The sequence below is a fragment of the Pleuronectes platessa genome, chromosome 10 (genome assembly GCF_947347685.1).
Source record: "Pleuronectes platessa chromosome 10, fPlePla1.1, whole genome shotgun sequence".
Lineage (NCBI taxonomy): Eukaryota > Metazoa > Chordata > Actinopteri > Pleuronectiformes > Pleuronectidae > Pleuronectes > Pleuronectes platessa.
Genome location: NC_070635.1, coordinates 1937634 through 1957498, shown reverse-complemented (window position 1 = coordinate 1957498; position 19865 = coordinate 1937634). Strand labels below are relative to the sequence as shown.

Sequence of the window (19865 nt, the reverse complement as noted above, 5' to 3'; positions counted from 1 at the left end):
TGAACATTCGTGAAATTGATTTGTTGGTGTTTTTTTCATGGTAACCGAAGCACAAACAAAAGCTCAATCACGTCAAGGAAATCCGTCATGAATGATTTTTTACATTTTTGCAATTTCTCCCATCTTGAACTCGCTCCGTTTGAAATGTGAAAGCCTCTTTATTCGCCTTTTGAACCTTCTCCTGCAAAACCGACAAGAAACCCAATCTGACAATTATTGATTTACTGCTCCTCCGACGGGAACGTGCATACGATTGATACGCCATCTTTCACCTCCGAGTCAAATCACAGATCAGAGGCTCATCCGCTCGGCGGCTGAGTAATGAGATTGAGCGGAAGCTGTTCTCGCCGCATCAACGCCAACAATCCTCCCACACGTTGAGATGAACCCAACACAATAAGACACGGGCTCTAGTGTCGCACAAATGCAATGATCCGGTCTCCACGCAGAAAAAAAACACACTGTACGGGCGCGCGTGTCATTTGTATAACAAACCAATTAGTTTTCTTATATAATCTAACAGCTCAGGCACATTATATTGTGTGTTACACAGCATGCAAACACACACTCCCTGCATCCGTCTATAATTAGTGAGGAAAACACACACACGCATGGAAAATACATGATCTCTCACGTGCATTTTTATATTTCTTCACACTTTCCACCTCCTGAGAGAAACAAGATGTTCACTTTGGAGACAGAAGAACTTCCAAGAATGAAAAAGACTAAACTGAGGTGTGATGAATGTAAACAGGACGGTCGACCAAACAGCCAATCCAAGTCATAGACAGATCCGGCTCATCTTCAGGTTGATCCTTTAAATTAGTGTCAATTAGTTTATGACAGATTGTAATTTGCAGAACTCTGGTGACGTGTGTTTAGAAACTTCTTCCTCTGTCAGTCACTTCAAACCAAGCCTCTCCTCCAGCACCTTCCTGAGGACGATCACGGTCGGTGAAGACAGGAGGTGATTATCAAAATCAAACGCTCTGTTATTATTATTGAGAGAACAAAGGAGTCGGGGACAAGAACAAACTAAATAAATGAAATCTTAAAAATATCCTGACCACGTAGTTTTACAGTTTGTGTTCGATGCCAAACAACAACAGGACCATAAAAGGTCTGATCTCATCCACAGAGACGCAGCGAGCTTGTTCTCGTCCGGATGAGTCACAGTGAAAAGGTTTATTTTGGTACGTTGCTACTCGGGTTGTCTCAGCGCGGTGACCGGTTCAACCACAGGGTGATTGTTCTCTCTCCGATTAGCAAACAACATCCAGTGATTCAGAAGGAAAATGCAAAGATTAGAAGCTTTTCTACGAATTCCTCTCGCTAACCAGAACCCTGTAAAGCAGAAATGTTATTTACGAGCCTTCCAACCCGACCAGAGGATCAACCACAATCTGCATCAGTAATGTGCACGTGCACTTATTCACATTTTATTTACATTTCACTTGAAGCAGCTTCGAGTGACATTTTCCTTCTCCTGCAGTTTAATCCTCTGGGTTTAATTCAAACCAGCAAAGTGCGGTAAACACAGAAGTGAGCTCGGTGACATGCGCCGGTCGTGAGCTGCTCGGAAAAAACCAACAACTCACGTGTGTGGAGTCCTTTAGAATCAAACACAATCACAGTGAAGTGGCTTTTTACGGCACGGAGGCATAAAGGAATATGAGGTTTGTACATTCGCTGGCAGCACCGAGCACTTCTGCCTCATTTAAAAAGCTCCGAATATATGAATATGTGAACAGCTTTAGTTTAAAAGGTTTTGCTGCCGGACACAAGATGTTTCCCACTTCACTGAAAAGTCCATTCTCACCGTTAAGTGCTCTGGAGGCTTCGAGTTTCCACATGGCACCTGTGAAAGCTGCACGACCACAGAACACGAACAGGTTGTGTCACAAAAATCGTTTTGTTGCGCCCACGAGTGAAACTCAGATTCTGAGGTCAGCGCGGAGACGTTTTCCATATTCGGTGGATGAATATGAAAACAGCCTCTTGGTGTCAAACTCGGCACATAAATCATCCGGGGGAGTGAATGTCAAACGTTGCCGGCAGTGGAGCAACAATAAACTAAATCCATTTTCTGAATAATGGGGGGGGGGGGGGGGGCCGGAGCCTGTAAAGTTCTGTTAACCGGTGGCGTGACAGGTCACCTTTACTTCAGAAGAACACGACAGACCCGTCAGCACTCGACACCGTAATTGACCTTCTGCTGTTTGTGCATCTGAATAAACATCAGGCGAGAATTCATCTCTCATCCATCTGTCTGCTTTTTTACCCATAATCCCTTGCAGTGCGGGGTCCCAGTGCTGTCACCGGCTCGGCGACGCCCCCCTCGTAGGACACATTGGGGTTTGGAATTCTAAGAGCTGTAATCCTGTCGTCTGAGTATTAATGTTCTCACTTTTCTTTCCACCTGGTTTCAGATTCGCTGTGTGATTATTATTTGTGTCCTGACGTCGATAATAAAAGATTCTTTGTGCTCGGTGGCACAACATTGATTTCATTTCACAGATCAGCGGAAAAAACATCTCACGAGTGCAGCGACTGAGACTTTAAGAACTTTCACTGAGGGCGAGAATGTGCACTGATCATTAACACGTGCACATCGGAGTCCAGACCCCAGATCAGCTGCAGGAGCTGAATACAGCTTCGAGGGAACTAAATGATTATACAGAAATTACCATGAAACTTGATGGAAAGCTGCATTTAATGAGATCAACAAAGATCCAGGAATATTATTTTCCATCTCCTTTAACATTGTGAGCGTTAAATTACAATCATAGATCTTTAGAGGACTAAGATCTGTGATTGTAATATGGTGCAGATCCAAATAATACTCCAGATCTAGCTTATTTAAATGTGGTTTTATTTATGTGTATATATCGGCTGTGGATCAGAATCAGAAATTCCTTCTCCCTAATTGTTTTTTTGACTTTATCCCAGAAAGATCCGTATCAGCCCGGTTCTACGTTCCACAGCTGAGAACAGTCCAACAACAACTGCACTGTTGAGTCTGGGTCGTCTGGTAAAACAGCTCCAGGCTGATTTCAGAGCTGTTTTACAGAAATGAAAGTTCATGTCCGTGATGTGATGTCAGTGATTTAGAACTTAAAGAAGCAGCTCGGAGCCGGTGACACGTCAGGAAGTTCCAGACAGACGGATCAACTGTCTGCTGCTTCAAGGGTTTTTATCTGATTTGATAACATGAAGAGAATTATGGAATATGACCGGTCCCTCCCCCCCCCCCCCGTCCGTGGCTGTTTTCTGGTGACGGAGATTATGTCAGATGCATTATGGATGACACACAAAGAAACTAAAACCCCCCCAAAATGGTCTGAAGTGGACTAGTCCAGGCGAACAATCCCCCGGCGTTCAAGATGAAAAGGCACGAGGAGAATGTGAATGCTCCCCCACCACCCGCCCCCCCGCCCCTGTCCTCTGGATCAGCCACAAATCAGTCATTAAAATTTATGCCACCTCTGGATGAGGAAGGAAAAGGAAAAAAAGAGGCAGTGAGGAGGAGGAGGAGGAGGAGGAGGAGGTCCCAGTAGGTTGATGAGTATCGAGCTGCCTCATCTTTAACTCTGGTCAGGGCTCCTTCTCCTCCTGATTCTCATCCCTTCCTCCTTCTCTCCTTCCCCTCCTCCTCCTCTCTCACCAGCTGCTCCTCAGCTCCGCTCACTGTGACACATATAAAAGCACGTACACGTAAAACTTATCACTTCAGGCAGGTTTCAAATCGGAGGTTTTTTCTGGAGCCACACAGCCGGAGGAGAACGATTCTTTCCTCCAGTAGAAAAAAACCCAAATGAAATACAGATGTTCAGCACTTTTCTCTCTGCCCTTCCTCCTCGTGTGTTCTCCTTCTCTTCCCCTTCGCTTCATTGGTTTTCCCTTCACGCTTTCCTTCCTTATTCCATCTCTCTCTCTCACTCTGTTCTCTCTTTATTCATCCTACTTTCCCTTTGTCTTCCTTCATCTTCTCGTGTTTCTCTTGTTCTCTGTCTCCCTGGCAGACGAGGGAGGTTTTATTTTATTTCCTGGCTGATCTCTCCCAGGTTCTGGTCCATCGGTTTCCAGCGCGGCTCATAAATCAAACCTCGGCGAGCAGCTCGGAGTTCCTCGCCAGCAGGAAGACGCATCGCAACTTCCTGCTTCTCCAGCTTCACCGTCCAGTGACGGCCTCTAACTCTGAAGCTCAGACCACGCCCCTTCTTCAGAGCTTAATCACAACCTTACCTCAACTCATAAAACCCACTCCTGAGGGTCTCAACTAAATTAAAAGCACCTTTTCCGTGTTGCCTGCCAGCTTCCATGCTTCATTACACACAGAAATTTAATAAGGAAACATATTTCCAATGAAAAGCTCATTATTTTTATTACCTTAAATGCAGCGGATCTTTAATAGTCATCTCAGCGTGCGCCGGGAAACATAAACAAAGGTTTCAACTCATAAAACACACAAATTAAAGTCTCCTCCTCCTTCTTCTTCTTGACGTCTAATTAAATCACTGCCCGATGTTTCACAGGAACAGGAAGTGGATCAGATCGACCTCACCTCATTTCACTGGAAGCAAAAACCTTTCTGCCAATTACACAATCTGAAGCTCAAAAATCAATTAACAAGACAAACTGTATTAACTCGTAAAACGTTGACGTCGGATTTTGTTACCAAAGAGCAAAGCTATGCTAGCTGTTTCCATCTATCTACAGTGTTTATGCTAAGCTAACTGGCGCCAGACTTGATATTTTACCGATTAATCATTAAATTCATTATAAAAATCACTCTAAATAACAGATGCACATATTTTCTGCACCGTTTATTCTCAAACATAAACATTAAAACCTTTATGTCCGCGAGAGGCTCATAGGAATAAATCAGTTGGTTTCTGAAGCTAAACTCACCGTCATTAATTTTAATGAATGAGCATAAACTTCGGCAAGAAAGCAAATATGACATCATCTGCCTTCCATTCACGTTTCACTTGTACAGGTCTGACACCCACGAGATGGTTTAGAGAGACGCTTGTGTTTGTGAGGTCAGCTGATCTGAGCCCAGAGGCAGGGAACAGGGACACGGTGAGTTCTGCTCCTCCACAGATCCCAAACCAGCTCCTCCACCACCGCTCCGTCGCCAACTCGTGGCCCCGTGGGTTTTTAATCCACACGAGATCAGAAGTGTAAAAACGACACGTCGTGGTTTTTATAGGAGGATTATGTGCCTGATTATTTCTTGGCCGGGGCTCGGAGGCTTCGTGGAGACTCGTCTTCACCGTGCGGCTGCCAGACAGAAACCAGCTGCTTCCAGTCTTTATACTCTGATAAGTTAACCAGCTGTGGGAAACAGCTGGATCTCTGGCAGCGCGACACACCGGGACGCCACCGCGCCCGAGAGGGAAACTGGCTTGTTTCCCAAAAATATAGAAGAACCTAAAAATACACGAGGGCACAGACGCTTCTAAAAAAAGGAAAAGGAATTTCCCATTAGCCACCGTGTGTGTGTTGTGTGTATCTCTCTGTGTGTGTGTGTGTGTGTGTGTGTGTGTGTGTGTGTCTCTGTGTGTGTGTGTGTGTGAGGGCGGCGACAGTGACACGACCGACCGGCCGGGCAAAGGATACGTGGTAATTCCAGGTCTGCACATTTCAGGCCCTAAAATAATCTGTGGGAAGCCAGTCGGCACAGGAAGTGATGCTCCCTGTGTGTGTGTGTGTGTGTGTGTGTGTGAGGTAACACACACACACACAGAGTTTACAACCAGTGTACACAGAGATAAAGGAACAGTGATTTAGCAGCAGGTTGTACATCAGCCACATGGGGACACACAAAGTCCTTGACTGCCAGGAGGCAAATAGGAGGAGAAAACAGTTGCTTTAACTGCCTTTACACCCCCCCCTCCCTCCTCCTCAGCCTCCTCCTCCTCCTCCTCCTCCACCACTCCACCCATCTATCTGTCTCCCTCGTCATGCATCCATCTGTCCGTCCAACCAGCCATCCGTCTTTCTGCCGCCTGAACATCACTTCTGATTTTTATGAGACGAGCTAAGAGCGAGAGGCTGAAAAACGATGATGAGGAGAAAGATGAAGAGAAACCGAGCGATGACTGAAAATATATATTGTGTTTTATCTTCTGTTCAAAAGCAGTCATGATGCGCTCGAGGAATAAAAAAAAAGTTTAGTTGGATTTCACTTTTTCCCCTTTTCAGAAATAGATTGCATCATAATGCCTGGTGCCCCCCCCCACCCCATGATTCCCTGTGGTCCTGCTCCGTTTCCTCCGTTTCCCTGAGCTTTGAGAAGAGGAGCTCACCAACACAAGCATCCGTCCGCCTCAGGGATAATAACTGACTTCTTCCTGTTTTTAATCATATCTCAATCCCTCAGTCATGATGGAAACATGTTTACAGTCTCCGACGGGAGCAGCCGAGCGCTTTATTAAAAAACTACAGTCAGATATTCATCATGTTGACGTCGCCCCGTTTGTCTAATTGCAGATAAGTTATGGATCATCGGGGGGGAACGTGGCCTCGGCTGCTCTGGGTTCAGCCGATGTGAACGACTCACTCGAGGAGCCGGAGCGGATATGAAAACCATCGCTCCTGCTCGGCTCCACGTTATTGACCGAGGTGGAAATGTGTCCTCTGTGACGGTGAGTTAGAGAACCAATAACGTCTTTATACGGCCGCGTCCGCCCCGGTGCCATCCCACTGACCGAACCACACACAGCCCGGCCACACTAATTACAACGCCTGCGTCCGGGGGGGGATTAGAACCTGCAACCTACTGCTGGAGGAGTTTGATTAGAAAGCAGATCTGCACACGTCGGCCCCCCGGTGCTTTCTGATTGGAGACCTCGGAGGTAGAGGAGAGGATCCACGGTGAGTCATGCTGAGCGGAACATTGCTGCTGCATCATTAATAAAGTTCAAAGAATTTTATACTTCTGGGCACGGGTGGGTTTTTTCCTACGAGCTGTCAAAGCAAAAGTGAAACCGGAGGAGAAACATCAAGAATATCTGTGTGAACACGTTCCTGCTGATTGAAACGTGATGAAAAGCTTCAACGCTCAGGTTTCACCTCCAAAGAAAATTCAACTTATTGAACTCTGTCTGATCACACTCGCATTATTTATCTACTTTTGGGATCTTGTTTTATGCATCGGATTTGTTTTGTTTTTGAACTATTCCCCAAAACTGAAATATTTGGTGTCTTGTCGAGAAATTAAATCTGAATTTTAACATTTGTTTGGTTTAAAGTTCAGATCTTGATCTTTTACTGATTTATTAAATCTCCTGTGTGTATAAATTTCACCATGTTTGATATCGCACATGGGAAATTCTTGGTTTACATATTAAGAACTTGTTCTCCGCACCTGAAGCTAAATAATGTTAAGATGTGTTTATCCAGATACATAACTATGATCTTGTATAACGCAAAAAGATCTTGCTGCCAAAATGCAGTGAAGCCATGAGCAGAATCATCTTTAACACGTCACACACTTCTTAAATGAATAGAAATGTTTGTTTTTGAAATCATAACCTGTAAACACACTGTTTGTTTAAATGTCGTAACACAAAAAATTCAAAACCACAATATCTCACAGTTACATATTGAATGGGAGTGTTTCACATCAGACTGAATGTGTCTTTGGTGACGTATCTAAGAGGAAGACGACAAAAACATCAGCCGTAGAGTGTGAGTGTGTGTGTCTTTGTGTGTGTGTGTGTGTGTGTGTGTCTGTGTGTGTGTGAGACAAGACTTACTTTAATCCAGGTGAGACCGTGGCACAGCTGCCTGACTTCAGCCAAATGCAATAAGGGTCCCGTGAAGACAGACAGCTTCTGCAAGACACACACACACACACAGACACACACACACAGATGGTCAGTGATGGAGGGAGGTGCACAGAGAAACGTGTTTGAAACCCGGCAGATGTTACTGAGGTAACGACGCTCCGCTTCGCCCCCCGGCCTCGAAACCCCCCCGGCACTTTCTCAACTGCTGCTGCAGCACGGAGCGAAAGAAGTGAGTCCTGGTTTGAACCTTCAGGCAAATACAGCTTCACACCCAGGACATGTCCAGGAGATGAGCAAGAGGCAGGAGACAGGAGGTAGGAGGCAGGGGGCAGGAGGTAGGGGGCAGGAGGCAGGGGGCAGGAGGTAGGAGGTAGGGGGTAGGAGGTAGGGGGCAGGAGGTAGGGGGCAGGAGGCAGGAGGTAGGGGGTAGGGGGTAGGGGGCAGGAAGTAGGAGGTAGGAAGTAGGAGGTAGGAAGCAGGAGGCAAGAGGCAAGAGGCAAGAAGCATGAGGCAGAAGATAGGATATAGGAGGAAGGAGGCAGGAGGCAGGAGGTAGGAGGCAGGAGGCAGGAGGTAGGTGGTAGGGGTAGGGGGTAGGAGGCAGGAGGTAGGGGGCAGGAAGTATGAGGCAGGAGGCAGAATGTAGGAGGTAGGAAGCAGGAGGCAAGAGGCAAGAAGCATGAGGCAGAAGATAGGAGATAGGAGGAAGGAGGCAGGAGGTAGGAGGCAGGAGGTAGGAGGTATGAAGCAGGAGGCAAGAGGCAAGAGGCATGAGGCAGAAGATAGGAGATAGGAGGAAGGAGGCAGGAGGTAGGGGGCGGGAGGCAGGAGTCAGGGGGCAGGAGGCAGGAGTAAGGGGGCAGGAGGCAGGAGACAGGAGGCAGGAGGCAGGGGGTAGGGGGCAGGAGGCAGGAGTAAGGGGGCAGGAGACAGGAGGCAGGAGTAAGGGGGCAGGAGACAGGAGGCAGGAGACAGGAGGCAGGAGGCAGGAGTAAGGGGGCAGGAGTAAGGGGGCAGGAGACAGGAGGCAGGACAAGTAGTTTTTGTCACATCCACACCAGAGTCGCCAAAAGCTCTGGAATCTCCTCGTCTTTCCAAGTCGAGGTCTTCCAAGTGCATTCTGGGATGTTTGTGTTATCTCAGGTTTCACGTCCGACTCACATTTTCTAGAAGTTTTACTCGGGGACCGGCTGGAAAAGTTTGGGGACTGAACTCAACTGACTCGGACATTTGCTTTGTCTCAGAAAACCTCGATGGAACCTTTCAGCGAAGCGTCTGAAAGCAGCTTCAGAAACTCATAGAAAGAAAAACACTCAGATCCATAAAATGACCAAGCTGCGTGAACAGTTTGGTTAAAAGTTGAACTAACGTCTGTAATCAACAAATCAAAAGCAGCGTTTTCCTGAAATCACAGAGTAAATATTCACGTCTTCATCATTCATGGTTTCACTCAGTGTTTAAACCCAGTTCAGCTCGATGGTTTCACGGCCACAAAGGGAACACGATTGTTTAAGTGGATCTTTTCTTTGTATGAATAAAATATGTAATTAGCTCGGTCACAAACACTGACTCACAAGTATCCCGACCGCAATCTGCCGCCTGGAAACAAACAATTATGAGAAGAGAGGCGGGAAAGATCACAAGCAGATTAGTTTGTGATGAGAGTTAAAGGACAGAGATCCGGTTGTTTTCTTTCTTAATGGAGGGAATTAAAGAGCGGGAGCTGCTTTTTGTTCTCTTCTGCTTCTCTGAAAGATCCCATAATGATTTCACCCTCATACAATATGAGTATTTACAGAAGGAACATGGAGATGCATCATATCAAATCAAAACATAATTGAAAAACAAAAAGGCCTGATTTCCTTTTTGTGATTAAAACACTCAGTGACGTAAACAGAGACAAATGAAAGTTAAAAACTCATTTTCATCTTTTTAATTGAGTGAATTAAAAATATCTAATCACTTCATCCTCATTCTAAAATATCAATATATCCTGGTCCCAGTAAAATAAACAAACAAACAAAATGATTTGTGTTTGTAAACAACATATTCACAGTTTGTCTCATAGGGTTTAACAATCTGAGAATATGCAGAAACTTCAGAGAGAGTCACAAGTGAGGGATTCCTCTCCAGGGACGAAGACAACTACAAGAGATGTGTAACGGAGCACAACAACAAAACAACACAATTTAAAACCAATATAACAAAAAGACCTGTTCACGACAACCTGCACAGCGCCCCCTGCAGTCCACAGGGAATTTCACTCTACAGCATTTTGTTAAGTTGCTCTTTCATAACTCGTTTTAATTTCATCGTGATTTATTGGTTGACTGGTGTTAAACCAGGTTTTGAAAGATCTAAGATTTGAAGCGTTTCCCAGACGCACAATTTGTTTGAGCTTCTCTTTGACTGAGATGAATGTGGATCTGGAAATATCCAAGAAAAACTCCCATTAAACCCAAACTCTTAAAGGTAAAGTGAGAGCGGAGGCAGACATTTCCTCATCCAGCTCCTCATCGGCTTCACTCCGGCTTCACTCCGGCTTCACTCCAGTTCTCAGTCCAGCTTCGCACCAGCTTCGCACCAGCTTCACCATGCTTCACACCGGCTTCACTCCGGCTTCACTCCAGCTTCACTCCAGCTTCACTCCAGTTCTCAGTCGTACTGATTAACCACACGAGGCCTCATTCAGAGAAACCAGCTGACTGTGGCGTCGGCCTCATGTAGGCAGTCAGCAGACGAGTGGATCTTCTTCTGACTGTTCGTCTGTTGTGTGATTTAATGCAGATTGTTTACTTCCTCCCCTTCAGGCCGTCGGCATCAACCGGCATCAACCGCCATTAGTCACATTCTGCACGGTGTCAGTTCCCGGCAGCGTTCGGGACACGGCGGCGTCTCCTCCTCCCTGAGCCACGTGTCACTTCTGTTGATTAAACTCCTCTGCTGATCTGCTGTCAGTTGCTCTGCCTCATGTTTCATTTAAGTCTGTAGTTTTTTTCTTTAATCCCTCACCGAGGAACCAGTCTCTCGATCCTCTCGGCGTCCGCTCTGCCGCTGTGTCATTGTAAAGCAGCGCCGGGCGCCAAGGAGGGAGTTGAGTTTTTTTTTTTTTTTTTTTGGGCTGCTGCAGAACGCACAACTCTCAGGATCATACCCAGCAGCACCGACATAATGAGCGTAAAGCACACAAGGGACAAAAGACACGACAACAGACGACAATATTTACGTCTGCAGTCGCTTTGGAGATGTTTTTAGCCTGTTGTGCTGAACCCCCCCCCATCAGAGATGAAGGTAAACACACGAAATGGAAACGCCATCAGCTCGCTGGTGGTGGCGCCCGTCGTGATATCAAACCTGAAACCTTTAATGGCAGCCGAAGAGCAAGTTTTAATGAGAGCCCCCGTGACCTGTTTTTAACCCCCCCCCAAAAAAAACGACTTACAACAATCCAAACTTTAACACGCAGGAGTCGCACAACCGTCATCCTCCGTCTGCACACAGAGGAGTCCTCAGAGAGTTGTGTGTCACTCAGGCACGGTGAGGTAACACACGACAGGAACCACTTCCTGTCTGACGCCTGCAGCTCGGAGTTTGATGCTCAGACACGAGTGAGTTTCAACTGTTTTGTTTTTGTGGAGATGACGAGAAAAACAACAACAACAACAACAACACACGGCAGCAAACAACCTGATGAAGACTCAACAAATCCAGACTCACAACTTGAAACAACAAGCGGCTGCAAAATGAAAATATCTCACTCAGGGTTTCAGCTAAAATTAAACTGTAGAACAATAATATTCTTGTATATATTCCTTTTATTTCATAGTTCCTCATGTTGTTATGTATTGTTTTACTTATTTATTCCCTTCTAGCTCCATTAGTTCCTATAGTGGGAGCGATTAATCCCAATGATCTCGTCTCTTCTCATGAAACCCAGTTGTTGCTCTGCAGACTCTTCCTCACACGACAGCACTGGCCACAGGGATCATGGGAAAATGATCCGAGGCTCCAGTGAAGGTCACAAACACTCTCCATGCTGTTGTTCTTTCCAGGAAGCAGATTCTTCACCATGACGCTGACGCTCTGCAGTTCATCCAGATTTACTGAAGCTCATAAAGCTCGTTCAGGTTCTGTTCAAGCTCAGTAGAATGTCCCGTGAGGTCTTTGGGTCGGAATCGGAGAAGAAGAGCTTCTTCCTGGTAAACAAACATTATTCCTCCAATTATGATTCCCAGAGGGGAAGTGCTCTGCGGAACAACGTGCACATAATACACAACGCACATCACGAGTGCATCGGAGACACAAATTCAAACAAACGTTATAGCTAAGAACACACAAAGTTTCTCAGATACACATCAGGGTAGTTACAGGTTTCGTAAAACCACATTTAAATCCCCTCAAAACTGAATCCCCACAAAATAACACTAACCTGCTAAATATGTCAGAATCTTTTCGACAAAACTTACTAAAAGTTCTCAAAGAAATCTTAAATAAATAAATAAATGTTAAAGAAAGTGACAAAACACTTCTTCCCCTGACCTGTATCACAACCCCCCCCACCCCCGCACCCCAGCTTCATGGTAATCCATCCAGTAGTTTGTGTGTAACCCTGCTTAACATCAAACAAACTACAATAGCCCTTTTATTGGGATCTGAACCAAATTACACACACACTCCATTATGTGTTCTTTAGGAAAAGAGCTGAACAATCTAAAAATAGAAAACCACATCCTCCCACTAAGGTCTGTGGGAATCCGTTTAGTAGGTTGTGTGTGTAATCCATACAAATAATTTAACAAACCAACAGACACACAAAACAAAAAGCTTCTAAAATTCAAAGCCTACAAGAAAAAAAAAATCAATTGAAAATTAGAAAGCAGGAGCTTCAGTGAGTCAGGAATCAATGCTCCCTGTCACGTGTCACCTCCTGTGAACCCAGACACACACAGGAAGTGGAAAGAATCCAAACTTCAGAGTGAATCATAAACTTTTCCTTCATCATAAAAACCAACTTTCCGTCCCCCCCCCCCCCAAATCAAATCCTGAGCGGTTATTTATTCCTTTGCTCTGTCAGAGCCTCACAGCCGGAGCCCCCCCCCCGCTGGGTGTCGAGGTCTCAGAGTCACTCCGGCCCGTGTGTGTGTGTGTGTGTGTCTGTGTGTGTGTGTGTGTGTGTGTGTGTGTGTGGTTTCCAATATGTGTCAGGGAATCGAGCGGCTTCAAATAAATGATTCATACCCGACCCACAAGGTGTATATGAATCCCCCCCCCCGCTGTGCCTGCCTCCTTCCCTCCCCTCAGTGATATGACGGGTATGGACCTGTGAACCTCTGCAGGGGAACAGACCAGATGTTTCCAGCTGTGGAGCGAAGTCGTTTCTACTTCACGTGACGTCTCTTCTCCAACGAGCAGCTTGAATATATACGACTTGTGTTGGTGTGTGTCCCTCGTCGCTCTTTAAAAATCTCACACTCCTCTTCCTCCGTCTCACCCGCACAATGTAGTGCTATGAGTAACACAAAGGTGTGTGTGTCAGGAACATCCATTAGCTGCTGAGGGGGGACGGGATTCATCCAGCTACTGAGGCCGGGACGCACAACTTCCAGCTGTCACTTAACCCACATCCAGGTGGTAACACAACACAGACCGACTGGAGCTGGTTTCCTCTCCAACTACACAACACAGACCCACTGGAGCTGGTTTCATCTCCAACTACACAACTAAGACCAACTGGAGCTGGTTTCATCTCAAACTACACAACACAGACCCACTGGAGCTGGTTTCCTCTCAAACTACACAACACAGTCCCACTAGAGCTGGTTTCATCTCAAACTACACAACACAGACCAACTGGAGCTGGTTTCCTCTCAAACTACACAACACAGACCCACTGGAGCTGGTTTCCTCTCAAACTACACAACACAGACCAACTGGAGCTGGTTTCATCTCAAGCTACACAACACAGACCAACTGGAGCTGGTTTCCTCTCAAACTACACAACACAGACCCACTGGAGCTGGTTTCATCTCCAACTACACAACACAGACCAACTGGAGCTGGTTTCCTCTCAAACTACACAACACAGACCCACTGGAGCTGGTTTCATCTCAAACTACACAACACTGACCCACTGGAGCTGGTTTCATCTCAAACTACACAACACAGACCCACTTGAGCTGGTTTCCTCTCAAACTACACAACACAGACCAACTGGAGCTGGTTTCATCTCCAACTACACAACAAAGACCACTCTGGAGCTGGTTTCATCTCAAACTACACAACACTGACCCACTGGAGCTGGTTTCATCTCAAACTACACAACACTGACCCACTGGAGCTGGTTTCATCTCAAACTACACAACACAGACCCACATAATAAACGTTGTGTTGTTTTGAACACTGTGTTGAGTTGTTGTCTGAGATCTCAACAGTTGCTTTGTGAGCTCGATTCACTAGAACCAACATCAATTATGAATAAAACCACAAAAATGAAACCCAATAACTTATCGTTTCCTGTTCCATCTACTTCTAAAATCAACAAATCTTTTTACAGTAGGTGACAGTAACAATAATACAGTTATGTATCTGATTCTGTTCATATAAAGCACTGGGAGCTGAGTAGTTCAGGGTTTGGGGGCCTCCTCGGCCCACTCATTGTATTTTTTTATTAAAACCTCACATTTCATACAGTTCCCAGCCGCTGTTCAAAACAGTTTCTGAAACCTAATATCAGCAGCAGAGGCCTCGGGTGAAAAACTGAAACCCGACGGTGCCGACTCCAGTGAGACGAGAAAAAAAACTGAGAAATTCAGAAGCAAAGAGAAGATGGAGGCAGAGAAACAGAGAGATGGAGGAGATCTCATCTGGAGGGAGACGGATTCATCGGTGTGGTGAAGGAGGTGAAGGAGGTGAAGGAGGTGAAGGAGGTTGAAACCTGACCTCCTGCCCGCTGCTGATGAGACTTATAAGGCCTCTAATCCCAGGAGGAGGTGCGCTGGAGGCTCTACCACGGATTTGGGGATGAAGCCGGCCTGTAAGCTTATGTAAGGCAGACCTCCTCCTCCTCCTCCTCCTCCTCCTCCTCCTCCTTTCTCTCCTGCAGCTTCGATGGTGGCTCCTGGCCAATCAGCTGGATCCAATTTATGAATGAGTGATTTTGAGAGCTTCTCCAGACCTTCACAACGAGGGGTTAGCATGCTATGGAGCTGTGTGTGTGTGTGTGTGTGTGTGTGTGTGTTTGTATTCCCCCGGTGGAGTTGAGGAGAAATCCTGACTCTGGCTGAGTGGGGTTGACAAAGAGCAAGGGGGGGGGGGGGGGGGGGGGGGGGTTCGACATTCCTCAGAGCCCCAAAAATAGATTCCGAAGCTTGGGGAGCGACTCCGCTGAAGCTGGGGTTAAAACATCGGCCTGGAAAAACAAAAGGCTGAAGAAAAATAGAGACGCTCGAAGGCTTCGCTGTGCTCGGCTCATAAAGCTGCTGTGAAGCCCGTCGGCCTCATGACAGACGCACTTTACAGCTTCTCCACCGCACAATAACAAGCATGGCAACTGTGTTCACAGCCCGACGAGCGCGTGATCACCGTGGACGTTTCACAACTAATAAACGATTCATAATTGATGAATCTCCTGTTCTCTCTCTCTCTCTCTATTTCAGATTCTCCTGTCGTCTATAAAACGTTGAAATATGACCGTCACTCTTCCTCTGACTCCAAAGTGTTTCTTTTATTTGTCTGACGTCCAAAATGATTCAATTTAGAGACAAATGTGTTTTAGCTTCCTCAATAACCTGAAAACACTTCTCCATTTCCTCCACATATGGAAAATTGATGCTCAAATATCCTGGATACAGGTTTTGACCAATCACGAGTCAGTCTCAGCTGTCAATCATCAGATTCATTTCATCAAACAACTAATTCAAACCAAACTTGTCCAAAACACAGACACAATAATAGTAATAATACAAAATAATGACAAAGAAATGTTTGTCCCATTTACTAACATGGAGGAGGCAGGTTTTTTCTTATCTGTCTATGGATAAAGTTGATTTATTGGCACCAGGTCTTTAATTATATTTTCCACATCTGACAAAGACATTAAAATAACTCTGTCCAAGTATAACTAAGATAAAGTTAATGAACTATCAACTTCAACTGCTGCTAATATCCGCTCGGTGAGAACCTGAACATTTTAAACACGAGGCTCCAACTGGAATCTGATCAGAACTTTGACTGTTTCCCAAACACAACATTTCTTCGGCCTCACTGAACTTCCTCCTGCTGCTAAGTTTATTCCTCAGTCTTACTTTCAGGGGGGGGGAAAGTCCCTGAACCAGGCCGATGATCCACTAACACCTGTTATTTGGTGCCGCCATTTGTCCAAATCCCTCTAACAGCCCCATGAGTGGACACATTTCTTAAATTGGGAGCTGCAGAGGAAATCGATGGCGTTTTACTCGAGTTCCCCGGCAGAGCTGGTGCCCAGGGAGGAAACCCTGAACTCACTGAGTGGTCTCGTTCTCCAGGCTGGTTTCAAGACCTTCCAACAAATTTAAAATCGTGTTCATCCTGCTTTCAAATCCACATTTTTACCTCAGGAAACACTACAATGATATTAAGGATTTTTCTATTAAAGGCTGTGACTTCTATTTATTTTCCTTCATCTATAGATCTGATTAGAACATGTCCAAATATCCAGAAAGGGAGTGAGAATACAAATATCCAAGAAGGAAAAATACAAAAGACATTTTCCTGCTGTTGTGAACGAGTCTGACCCGAACATCTCCTGCTGCTTCTCCACATGAGAAACACAAACTCCAGAAAACGTTCATTTTTCACAGCTCCTGGTGGAAAACGTTTTTTCTAGATAAATAATAAAACCAACAACCCCCCACTGCGCTCCACAGGTGACTCACTTCCTGCAGGTTGTGTAGTCGGAGCAGCGGCTGAGCGGCACCCGGATCACGCAGCTGGAAAAGGCCACGAACAAGGCGTGATGGTCCCGGTCCAGCTCCAGGCCCAGAACCCTCCTGTCCTCCCCCCGCACGTTACATCTGGGGACAGAGGACAAACACAGACAGTCACCGTCACATACTTCCACTCGTTTTCATCTTTTTACAACAATAAAACATAAACTGTGCTGCAACTGACACCGTCTGAGTGTGAGTTGAACACCGTGCAGATACACTCCTCGAGTTGTGTAGTCAGAAAGACACAAAAGACGACACAGGGAAAAGAAAGCCCCCCCCCCCTGGCTGTACAGGGTGACGCAAAGCGTGACAATAGACCAAAGAGTGGGTGGGCAGGACACGTCAGAGGAGAAGAAGAGACGAACAGAGAAAGTGAAGAACGAGGGCGGACATTAGAGGACAAGAAGACGGAGAGAGCGTCTCACTTGTTGGGGTTGTAGACGTCGATGTCCTCCAGGAGCTGCGTGCCGAAGGAGGCGTTGGCTCCCTCGGTGCTGGCGAGGATCTTCAGCACGTGGCCGTTGTCCGAGCCCAGGAAAACCACCGTGTAGTTCTTATACGGCCCGGCCGACGTGTCCACGGCTATCTGGGTCAACTTGAATCTGCATGAGACACAAACAAACAAACAAACAAACAAGGAAAATAATCACGAAGGGAAGTGGAGTTGAAAATGAAAATGGACGCGTCTTCTAAAGTGAAGCTGACGTTTCTGTTCTCAGTGATTTGAGCAGAAGGAGCCGATTCGTGTCTGATCGCTTTTCGTCAAAGTCGATTTCTCACAGTAAACAAAACAACCAGTAGGCGAGAGCTGAGCTCATTGTGTAAAGCATCAGTCTGCAATCAATCACTCCATCTCCCGTCCCACCATCCCCTCCATCCTCGCCTACATCCCTTAATCCCTTCATCCCATTAATTCTTCCGCCCCTCCATCCATCCATCCATCCATCCACCCACGTCCCATCGATCCGCCCCCCCCCCCCCAGCGACACTCTGCAGCCTCCCTCTCGTTTCAGTTTGGTGTTTCTCAGGAAGTTGTTGTTTTATTCCGAGCAGCGCTTCACCCGGCTCCTCACACATGGGAGCTGCCCAGTATCACCCCAGTATCACCACAGCTGTTGACTGCTGGCTCCGGCGGGGCGGGGGGGGGGGGGCTGAAGGGCACCTTGAGTCCAGCGGCTGTTGACAGAGGGATCAGCTTCACTTTCTCAGGCTCTGGGACCTGAACAAACAAACTTCCTATAATAAACCCACTTATATTCTTTGGCATCACTTGCTTTGGAGAATCTTTGATTAAAGGACACCCGCGGAGGCTCCAGTGCCCGGGCTCCTCCCCCAGTGGCTCCCAGTGGCTCCCAGTGGCTCCCACGGAGGATGGTGTGTGTCTACCCACATGCACTCCACGTGCACGCCCTCTGAAAACCTCCAGCAGTATCATGTGATGCTCTTCTGGTTCGGTTTCATTTATCCAGCTCGTCTCTGGGGACCAGGCAGATGTGATGGTTTTGGCGCCAGATGTGAAGTGGCGCATGTTTCCTCGGTGTGGAGCCTCTGCAGCGTTGGGTTGGCTGTGAGCCCGGCTCTGCTTAAGGAGGCATGGAAGAGGCTCCTGTGCACTGTGTGTGTGTGTCTGTGGAAGTTGATTCTACAGTGTGTATCTACCTGTGTACCTCAGTGTCTGAGGTTTGTGTGACACCAGTGACACTCATCACCAATTCAACCTTCTACCCATCATCATGTGAAATCAGTGGATTCTCAAATGTCACCTCACACACAGGGACACACACGAACACACACACACACACACAGACACACAGACACACAGAGGTCAGGGCTGAAGGAAGCTCTACTGCAGCTCCTCTTTGACGTGCACTGGAATCGACCGCTGCATAAATCCAATAGATTTTAACGAGGGAGCAGGTTGTGTGTTCCACCTGAGCTCACGCGTCGATACTGACCACAGCACCCCCCCCCCCTTTCCCAGAGTGTGGAAAATGGAAAATAATCATACCTGCGTACTAACCATGACAGAAAAGGTATTTTCTCTCAAAGACCTTTGTCATAATTACAGCGAAGCTCTGCAGCCGAGCCGGCGTCCATTTAACCGCCGTGTTTTTTTTTTAAACCTGATTTAATGAAGAAGTGTTCAGAGGAGCTCACTGAGGATCTGAGAGCACTTCAACAAAAAGCTGTGCAGGTAAATTAATGAGTTCTGGTGAACGAGGTGGTGCATTAGAGACATTTAGCAAAAACCGAAGCCAAACTTCAAATCATGAGTCACAATGAGGCTTCAGAATAAATTATACTACTTTACACCTTTAGAGCTGAAACTGGGAATCCATCCATTTTAAAGTGATCAGCTAAAATGCATGGGAATTAATTTATAACACGTTTTTAGCATAAATTAACAATTAAATAAAAAACTGACTAATGATTAATCAAGCTTTAATTTAAGACTGCAACTTAACTTGGGTATTATTTAACTCTGATGTAAAATGTTATGGTGCAAATCAATATTGAAAATACTAATTAATTTTAGAAGCATTTTATCAAATTTGGTTTCTGCTCATGAATAATTTAAAAATCATTTCATCTGTTGATTCTTTTCTGGTAAGTCAGTGGTTTAGATTCTATAAAGACTCTCAAAGTGAGGGATTCATCATTTTGATTGTTTGCTCATCTTCATCAGTCCAAAATCAAAATGGAATTATAATTATAATGATTAAACACAAAGTCTGTCTGTGGTTTATTGATGAGAACAGATTTGGTACCTGCTGGTGGTTCTGGTGAAGTAGGGCCTGTCGTTGACCGAGGGCACCGACTCGTCCATGAGCGGATACGACTTGATGAAGGTCAGCGTCTCGTCGGGGAAGGTCGTGGACGACTTGTAGGCCGCCGCCGAGCCCTCGCCGGCGCAGCAGCCCGGCCTGTGAGGAGAAAAGAAAAACTCATCAGCACCGAATCAACTTCCATGGGCACAGATGAAGAAAAGCTCTGGCAGCTGTTTGTTCTTGGCGACGAGCAGGTGGGAGGAAACAGGTGCATGCTGGGATTCTTCCAGAACAATAACAACAGCAGCTGCAGAGTCTCTATTGTCAGACGC

The 19865-nt window shown here is 46.2% G+C and overlaps 1 protein-coding gene across 1 annotated transcript in view; it reads right to left on the bottom strand.

The window, feature by feature from the left end:
- Nucleotides 1–19865, bottom strand: part of sema6e (sema domain, transmembrane domain (TM), and cytoplasmic domain, (semaphorin) 6E) — a 66074-nt gene that overhangs the window by 19848 nt on the left and 26361 nt on the right. Inside the window, exons 12-15 of the mRNA XM_053432823.1 lie at nt 19534–19689; nt 17191–17367; nt 16712–16849; nt 7767–7844 (exon numbers count right to left, since the gene is read on the bottom strand). Of these exons, the coding sequence (XP_053288798.1) occupies nt 7767–7844; nt 16712–16849; nt 17191–17367; nt 19534–19689 (549 nt within the window). The remainder of the gene's footprint in view (nt 1–7766; nt 7845–16711; nt 16850–17190; nt 17368–19533; nt 19690–19865) is intronic.